At 48.1% G+C, this 9,031-nt stretch overlaps 1 protein-coding gene across 1 annotated transcript; it reads right to left on the minus strand.

Annotated features, from left to right (window-relative positions):
• Window positions 1–1,277: 1,277 nt before the first annotated feature.
• LOC149330019 (zinc finger protein 711-like) lies at window positions 1,278–5,802 on the minus strand. Its single transcript, XM_089559346.1, has 3 exons — window positions 5,745–5,802; window positions 2,271–2,436; window positions 1,278–1,776 (listed from the first exon to the last, which is right to left on the minus strand). Exons 1-3 carry the CDS (start codon window positions 5,800–5,802, stop codon window positions 1,278–1,280), a joined length of 723 nt encoding a protein of 240 aa, XP_089415472.1.
• Window positions 5,803–9,031: the final 3,229 nt, after the last annotated feature.

Consider the following 9,031-nt stretch of genomic DNA (forward strand, 5'->3'; position numbering starts at 1 on the left):
AGCTGCCAATTGCCACTTAGGTGAAAAAAATTTCTGGTGCCGTGCATGAAACGCAGTGGTCTGCGCCTATATAAAACTTAGTAATCCTGTCTGAATATACCACAGAAAATACACGCGAAAGCCACAGCGTTCCTCTAAATCTCTGGTCACCCGGTATGCTGTATAGTTGAGCGTGTACTCAGTTTTGGGGAACATGCATATACTGACCGACATCTTTTTCGGGCTTTCGGATGTGCATAGAATTTTTAGATAACCTGTGAGCCACACATTTATTCAGATTACGCTAGAAACGTTATTTAAAACTGAATACTTTGGATCTTCTATAAATACAGCCGTCTTATGACGCTTCTGACCGGTTCCTGAATAAAATTCTAGTGAACAGCGTCTTTGTTGATGAGCAACAAGATAAACTACTGTATATACACCGGATGTTTCAGCGTGCACTTTCAAACTATACATATATATGAAGTAATTGGTCAGGGAAATCTTTTTTTTTAGTTTTGCTGAAAATCACCCAATCAACATGTTCGTTGAAAGCAAACTATTTTTTGCCATTGAGTGTATATCGGCCCTGAGGAATTGCAACGCAACGCCGCTAGGTTTAGTCGTACGTCCTGAGTGTTCTTTAAAGTATCCTTCTGAATTGCTCCCTAATAATTACATAGCATGAGTAAGGCTTGCTGTGGGGGTAGTTGTTTTAACTTGCGAGAACGTTTCCACAGTGTAGTTGATGCATTACTGGAATTTGTTTTTAGGGCAGAAAGGCAGCACAGCAAGGAACAAATTTGACAGGCCAGAGCAGCAACTAACAACTCTGGTTTTTATAGCCAGACCACTTCCTTTTATGCATCAGCTGCTCGTATCAATACAGTGAAGGAAAAAAATTGCCTCCAACATCCTCGTGGATGATAAGATCTCAGTTGAATTGATATGTTCGTGTGTGAATTTTTTTCTCTGATATTATTCCTACGAGCAGCTGCTGTATAAAATCAAATAGTCTGGCAATAAAAACATGAGTTTTTAGTTGGCTCTCTGCCCTGTCAAAGTTATATTTTCTTTTGCTGTCTTTTTGCACTAAAAAAAAACTATTTTGTGTAATTCTTCGCTGCTGCTGCGGGAAAAAACGCACACAAGATGGGGCACGAGAGGAGTGCCTTCGATTTTCCTTTCCATGTTTGTTTACTCTTCCTTCATGTGGGCTCTATGACTGATGTACTTCCTCCCTCCCTCCCTCCCTCATGTGTGCCTCCACCTGGACTGAGTCCCTCAATCCTCACTCACAGCTGTTCTTCTTCCACAGCGGAGCCGTGGCGTGTGCGCATGTGGCTTCTCATTCTGGCCGCGTCCCTGCACCCTTTCCCGCAGTGGGGGCAGTGTACCTTATATTGGCGGTAATGCACCACACTCTCGTGTCGCATGACGGTGCTGCGTAGCGGGAACCACACCCCGCACTGTGAGCAGGCATAGGGTCTCTGCCCCGTGTGTGTCAGCAGGTGTCTGTTGAGGCTGCTCCTCTGGGTGAACCCCTTTCTGCAGTGGGGACACAGGTGCGATTTAGCCCTGCCATCCACAGAATGCAGTTCCTTGCGGTGACGCGACAGATTGGACGCTAGGCTGAAGCGCCGTCCGCAGTCCGTGCACTCGTGCGGCCTCTCCCCAGAGTGGACCAGCAGGTGGCGGGTGAGAAGATGCTGGCGTGTGAAGCCCTTCCCACACTCCTGGCACACGAAGGGCCGCTCGCCTGTGTGGGTCCACTCGTGTTTGGTGACTTCGGATCTGGGTGGGTGACAACGGAAGAAAATTCCAGGGATGCACTTAAGTCTGCTCGGGTGCAGCGGTGCGAACGAATTTCTCTTACTGCTGCCGATTATGCCACTGCGCGTTCGTTCTTTACGTTTTGCCACTTCTAAGTCTTGTTTTCGCTCTGACTCTACCATGTCCGAAGGCATGGGTGCTCTGCTGGTGCCTCTGAACTGGATTCTCATGCTTTCATCGTTTCTTTTCAACCAGTAGCAATCAAATTTTCGCCACTCCCCAGATGGCGCCATAACATGTATCAAAGGTGGAGGAGGGCGCAGTATATGTTTCTTTTTCTGTCTGTAATGGCACTGCATCCTGTTCTAACTCTTCTCAAACCGGGCTATTGCGCCCATCCCCTCCCACCCTTCTTTAATCTAGATATTGGAGAACACTTATTTGTTGCAAAGTCATAGGTGTACGTATACATATTAACAGCACCCAAACGAGGCGAGTAGTCAAGCCTGCCTTACTTTTTATCGTTGGAGTAGGGGCAGTGGGCGCAACGGTGCCTTCCCTGTGGCCTCTGCAGGTGCTTGCGCCGCCTGTGTTTCTCCAGGTGGTCTTGCGTGGCAAAGAGATCACCGCATGTGTCGCAGGAGAAGACTGATTGCGGTTCGGGTTCGTGGTTTCCATCTTCTGAGTGCAAAAAGAACACACAATTTACAGAGAGCTCGTGAGTGACCAAATGCATAAGGTCCCAGCATCAATCTCACAAATGCACGTGACAGACAGGCACACAAGAGTTAGTATCCCTTTGCTTTCATCGCCTTTTGCAATTGCTTGCGCGGAGTACCATCAATGCACCTCTGTGCTGGCAAGGGCAACTGCATGAATGCCAGTCGTTCTTAGAAGCTACTATCATATCTGGTGCTTGCCTGGTGGACCTTATTAAACATTTGCCCAGCACTTCCGAGAGACCCTGAAGAGGAGAACATTATTAGAAATGTAGGCCTTGTTAAGCACTCTCCATGGCAGGCGATATATTAAGTGTTTCAGGAAAGCACGGCATTATAGTTTAAAAAAATAGGCTTTTTGAGGTAACAGTATGGCTTTTGCGACATAGTAATACCATGTGTTAACGGACACCAAAAAATGGTGAATTGTTTTAACTAGAAAGCTGATGAACGAAATAAGCAAAAGTCTATTCCCGTGGCTTTCTCTGACACGACTCGACTGGCTCTGCAAAAGCAGCAAGGAGCGGTGAGCACTGCTGACAATCTAGCGTACTCTAAAGAAGACATGACGGAAGCCAACAGACACCGAAACCCAGGAGCATCAAGTATTTTTAATTTATGTATATCAATGAAAGATTGATTGGGTAATTATTTTGAAGATAATTCAATATGACACTGGAGATGAAAAACTACCACATGTCACCGGTTGGATCCGAACCCATGGCCTCCGAATTTCACGTGTGGTGCTCTGCCAACTGTAGAAACTTAGTTATCTTGGAACAGGCCGTCGCAGTGGCTAAGAGGATATGGCACTTGGCTGCTAACTCTAAAGACGAGGGTTGGAGGGTTTGAATTTAGGCATGGCCTAATTAAGACAGGTACGTGCCGGGAGTGCCGCCGCGGTGGCTCAGTGGCTATGGTGCTCGGCTGCTGGCCCGAAAGACGCGGGTTCGATCCCGGCCGCGGCGGCTGAATTTCTTTGGAGGAGAAATTCGAGGCCCGTGTACTGTGCGATGTCAGTGCACGTTAAAGAACCCCAGGTGGTCGAAATTTCCGGGGCCCTCCACTACGGCGTCTCTCATAGCCTTAGTCGCTTTGGGATGTTAAACCCCATAAACCAAACCAAACCAAACTGTGCCGGGAGTATAATCCTATGGAGAATTTCCGATTTCTAGTGTAGCGACTTGTACTGCCTCAAAAGGGACCGTATCACTTGCATGTCCACACAACTTTTGTAAAACAGTGCTCACATTTTTAGACTAGTCCATTCGTACAAAGGTGAACGTTCAGTCAATAGACCTCTGTCCAGATGGCATGTATTGTTTGTGCGTGCCCTTGTGCGTACGTATGTGAGTGTGTGTGTGTGCCATTTATTCATGTCAATTTAGATTGTCGTCTTGCGCACGCCACTGGGTCACCCTAACCAGGTTTCTCCGTATAACAAAATTCCTTGATTGATCGAGACGGTCGTGACATCAAGAGCACTAAATTTGAAAATCTGAAAACCTAAGAGAAGCACCGGTCACATACCGAGGAATCACGGAAGGCTACAGACTCAACAGACGGAAATCACCACCCCCCAGACAAATCTCTCTCGCCAAAGGAAGCAATGGCCAAGAGGAAGATACAAAATAACAGATATTTTTCGCCAGAAGCCTTAGGTACACACAATCAGCACAAGGTGACAGGGTATGTAAATGCTGCGGTGAGAAAGGTACTTTGGCACACATATAACTATAGAATGAGCCAGCTCCCCAGGGGCTGCAGATTTCAATCATGAAACAGCCTGGGATGATTTGCTGTGTAACAAGGATCCCGCTATGCAGAAAGAATTCATCAGCCTGGCGGTATGTGGTCTAAATTCATTCGGAGCCCTCCACAACGGCGCCTCTCAGAGCTAGCCAACATGTGTAGCTTTGAAACGTTAAACCCAGCATGACGTACACACCATAATGAATTTATTGTCATTTGCATACTGAAAGCAGCTCGCACAACGAGTCTATCGATACCGTCCAATCTGAAAAGCTGTTTTCTCGATTGCAACAAAATATTGGTTCGATCAACATGTTTTCCAATATCCACCGCGGTGGCTCTGTGGTTAAGGCGCTCGTCGACCGAGCCAAAGTCCGCGGCAGCCGCGTTTCGATGGAGGCGAAACGCATAAGGCGCCCGTGTGTTGTACGTGCATGTTAAAGATCTCCTGGTGGCAAAATTATTCCGGAGACCTCTTCTTCTTCTTCACCATATGAAAATGGCACATACCCACGCGGGGGGATTGGCCAAGGTACGTACGGTACCTCCTACGGTACTTCTTTCTCTCTTTCTTCCCTTCCCTTACAGCACGATTCAGGTGCACCGAGATGTGAGACAGATATTGTGCCACTAATTTCATTTCCTTAAAAATTAAAATTTTCCATTGTTGACAAAGACCCGCATTTTCCCTTCAGCATATATGGGGTGAGAAAGCGGCATTAAAAAGAAATGAAAGAATTATCTCAGAGTATGTGGCAGTTATCTTTGCATACTCAAGGGAGTTGGACTTTTTTAGAAGTTTAGCTAGAGCCGCTTTCGGTTTCATAGGAAGCGATGGTTTGCGTTCTGAAAAATTACAGGTAAGAGTCCGTGTGTGTTTTCGGCATTTCTTTCACTGTTTGTATCTACTTTTATACTAGCAATCAGAGATATCGGTTTGGTGCTCGATTGTGTGCCATTGATCCTAACCCCAAAAAGTTTTCATTCGAACTTTCAAACTGAGGGGCCTCATGCACTTTTCTAATATGCGCAGCCGTTGTGTTTGAAAAACTGCGTCATTTTGGTAGCCATGAAATGCATTAATTGCGGAAAACTGTTGAAGTAAGACATATTTTCAAACAGCTCAAAAGGAAGGCAGCGAAAAAGAGTTCACTCACCCTGTTTCTCCATCTGCTCGTAGTTCTGTTTGATGTTCGCGTACTACGTTTTTGTGTATTCCGAAAGGCCCTTCAAATCTCCGTCCGTGAAATGGTGACGAATTTCTGCAAAGTCGTCTTCGCTCGCCGTCTCAATCAACGCACGAAAGTCTCAGCAAAGATCTCTTTCAACTTGCGTGCCTCAACTGACGCTCGAAAAGGCTGTCGTCTGCTTGAGCGCTCAGCGGTTTATGCAAGGAGAATACAGCTTAGGCACACGGAATCAGTAGGTATAGGTTTACTATCACGCAACTGGTAATTTTTTTAAAGATTTTGAATAAGTATTGCGTACACCCGTCCTGTGTTAAGAACGTGTGGTTACTAATGATGTCAAAACCAGTGCAGTGGTTGGTGAGGTCCGAGTACTCATCTGGCCACATTGTCACTCAGGCAACAACAACAACAGCATTGAAGTAATCAGTTTATATTACGGAGGTAGGATGAATGTGGAAGACCCATTTGGTCGCGTCGTTGTATTGTAGTATGTTGAGTCTTTGGAACCGCGCGAATATAGTGGTGAGGCTTCGCAGGTTCCGATCTTATTTTCACGGCATGAAGTGCGAGCACCAACCGCGCCCTAGCCGCTTGTTTGAACAGCACGCGCATTTTTATCAATGGTACTTAGGTTCGAGATGCGCGGCGGGCCCCTTTAAATCGGCGCACATAATTTTGCGATGACCGATGCAGCTCTGTGCATACGATCCGACGTGGGTGAGTGATTTTTTTCCTCAAGTCTGTGTCTCAGCGCCTCAGCTTGGCACAGTGGCTGCGACGTGCTGAGCTGGTGCTCAGCACCAGCTCAGCACGTCGCAGCCACTGTTAAATAACTATACAACTTATATGGCAGTAGCGCTTAGGGCAGCTTCGAAAGGTACTGCAGTTTCATGTGTGCAAGTTCTGTATTTGTGTATTGCTCTTCAGGTATACGTGCGTCGCGAATCGCCAGGTCTCAGTAGGAATTAAGCAGTTCTGTGTGGTCATCTGGTGAGAGGTCTGAATTAACAACTTCACTTGTAGGGATTGTGTAGAGACGTATTTCCGTGTATTGACTGGAGCAGTATGAACTGCAGCTGCTTTTTTGTTGTTCGTTTGCACTTTCCAAGATCAAAAAATCACACTGGGTCCAAACTGCGAGACGCATTTCTGTGAGCTAACCATTGCCTGTGGCTGGATGGATGGATGGATGGATGGATGATAATGGCTTTACCCTTTGTACCGGGCGGTAGCTTTCGCCACCTAGCCTATACTTCCCCCATTGTTAATTTAATTTTCTTTTCCCTTTCGCTCTCACAATATCTAATCTGTCTATCCTTTTACCCTCGAAATTCACGCCTCCCTTGATTTCCGCCACCAATCCTCCAACCTCCCCTTCGTCAATGTCACGCTTTTCCCATCCACTCGCCCGTCCTCCCCAGTAAATCCCAGCGCTATCTCTATGGTCGCTGTCCCCTCTGGGAGGGCTGGGCGGAGTTCTGCGCACCTCAGAACCAAGTGTTCTATGGTCTCCGTTTCCGTTTTACATGCAGAGCACAAAGTATCCACTTCTTCAAATTTGGACCTATACGTTTTTGTTCTCAGAGTCCCTGTCCTAGCCTCAAAAAGCAGTGAACTGCCCCGCGAATTATCGAATAATCGCTCTTTTTTGATGTCCTGTTTTCGTGTCCTATATATGCCTAGCGCCGATTTTTCCTGCATTCTTTCTTTCCACATCTTTCTTTCCGACTCCTTTACCTCCACTTTCACGTTAGTCTTTTGTTGCGTCTAGCGAAAGGGAGTTGTTTGCAATTTCTCTGCTGTGGATATATTCTTTAAATATGGTTTTACGACTTTCTCAACAGCGTGGACATATTTTTGCTCCCTGAATGCAGGCCATTGAGATGTGTTGATTTGCGGTGTAGATCATCTAGGCAGCTGCAAGTCTCGATATCAGCTAATGCTTTATTCTTTGTTCACTGACTTTACAGTTTATTCTCCTGGGGCCCGATTCTCGATATTCACATTCGCCTGTCGGCGCCATAATGCCTCTCTGATTGGCTGTCAGAAATGTCAATCGGCGTCAGTGGGCGTGTCAATCAGGGTCGGTTACACGAGCACTTTTTGTGGTGACATCGATTTGACGTGGCATTGAAAATGTATTTTCGCAGAGCTATTCTTGGTGCCTGGCTGGTACATATATGGGATTGTGGAAGGAAAAGAAGCTACAAGTGGTCCGTGCGAGAGCACTTGCGCTCAACTTGTCAATTTGGAGGAAATAGCTGCACACCGGAAATGGCAACTTCCTAAAATCTGATTGGTTGGAGCAATATTACGTAAAGCACGTGATAGGCACACATTTTGGAGTGATGTTGGAATGATGTTACATCACGTTTACGTTGTGCAGCCATTGCAAAAAATGGCTGAAATCCGCCGCCATCATTTCGCCTGGCGAAAGGTGCCCGAACCATGCAAATGAGTTAGTGAAATGCTGATTTATATGGCGTTAGGTAGCCGCATTTTAATGGGTGTTTATTTCAAGACAAAACTAGGCTTACGAAAGTCTTGTTTTGATTGCACAATGCAATGATATGGCGTTATAAGGGTGCATCTGAAATAAGCAACTCTTGAGAGCATTAGTAGTGTCAGTGGACAACGAAGAAGACAGTGCTTGGCTCGTGCACAGAGCGCGAAGAGGACGAAGTGTGATCTGTGCGCCATTGGCCGGCAGTGGTTCGACTGAGCTGCTGTCAGCATCCCTCAGTGACTACTCCGTGTGCCTACATTTACGTAACATCTCTTGGTGGAGGTCGCGGGTTCGAGCCACCATGTCGCTGACCCGACGAGCCGACGAGCCGATCCGTCGAGATAGCTACCGACGCGCCTGCCACGCCAACTGTCGTCCTAGCCCACCCTCGAGACCCGGGCACATTCTGCGGTACCGATGGCGTGGACGTCGAAGACTGGCTCTCGCTGTATGAGCGTGTGAGCACACACAACAGGTGGGACCCCACGATGAAGTTGGCCAACGTCATTTTCTACTTGACGGGCACCGCAAGGGTCTGGTTCGAGACCCACATTTGGTGTGAGGTGCTGAGGTCCATTCATCGTCATCCTGGTCCCGGAGCTTCGGTGGCCTGCGCCTGCCGTGGACGTCGGCGGTGAGTACCTGGTCCGCGCCGCCCGGCCGTGCCCCAGCCCGCCGGACCTGCACCGACCTCGCCGCTCACCCCAGCCCCGTCCCCTGCCCGGACCACAAGACACGACGACCCAAGACCCCACCAAAGACCCCACCGACCCGAGACCCGACCGACCCAAGACCCACACGTGAATACACCGCTCCCCTGCCCCTGCCGTCCGGTGCGTCCACGGACCTCGGCCGTCAGCTCCTGGCACCCTCCGGCCCAGATGCTTCGTGGACCGGGACTCATTCTCTCATCTTTCTCATCGTGGCGGCCAGCACTGCACCATCTTCTACATACTGTTAAACCCCCCACTCAAGACCATCGCCATTTCGCCGTCTGTTCGTCACCGATCGGGACGATCGCTCGGAGGCCCCGGGTAGCATGACGAAGACGAAGCTGGCAGTGGCGCGGGATGGAGTGCTCGCGCTAGGCCAGCGGCCATTAAATCATC

The sequence above is a fragment of the Amblyomma mixtum genome, chromosome 9 (assembly GCF_055824585.1).
Source record: "Amblyomma mixtum isolate Tamu chromosome 9, ASM5582458v1, whole genome shotgun sequence".
Lineage (NCBI taxonomy): Eukaryota > Metazoa > Arthropoda > Arachnida > Ixodida > Ixodidae > Amblyomma > Amblyomma mixtum.

What these genes read in the sequence shown, in the direction of transcription:
- LOC149330019 (XM_089559346.1), bottom strand. Translation starts at nt 5,802, where the DNA reads ATGTGGCCAGATGAGTACTCGGACCTCACCAACCACTGCACTGGTTTT. An exon ending in CACTGGTTTTGACATCATTA is followed by an intron (nt 2,437 to 5,744) that starts GTAACCACACGT and finishes TTTTGCACTCAG; the next exon opens with AAGATGGAAACCACGAACCC. An exon ending in CCCTACTCCAACGATAAAAA is followed by an intron (nt 1,777 to 2,270) that starts GTAAGGCAGGCT and finishes TCACCCACCCAG; the next exon opens with ATCCGAAGTCACCAAACACG.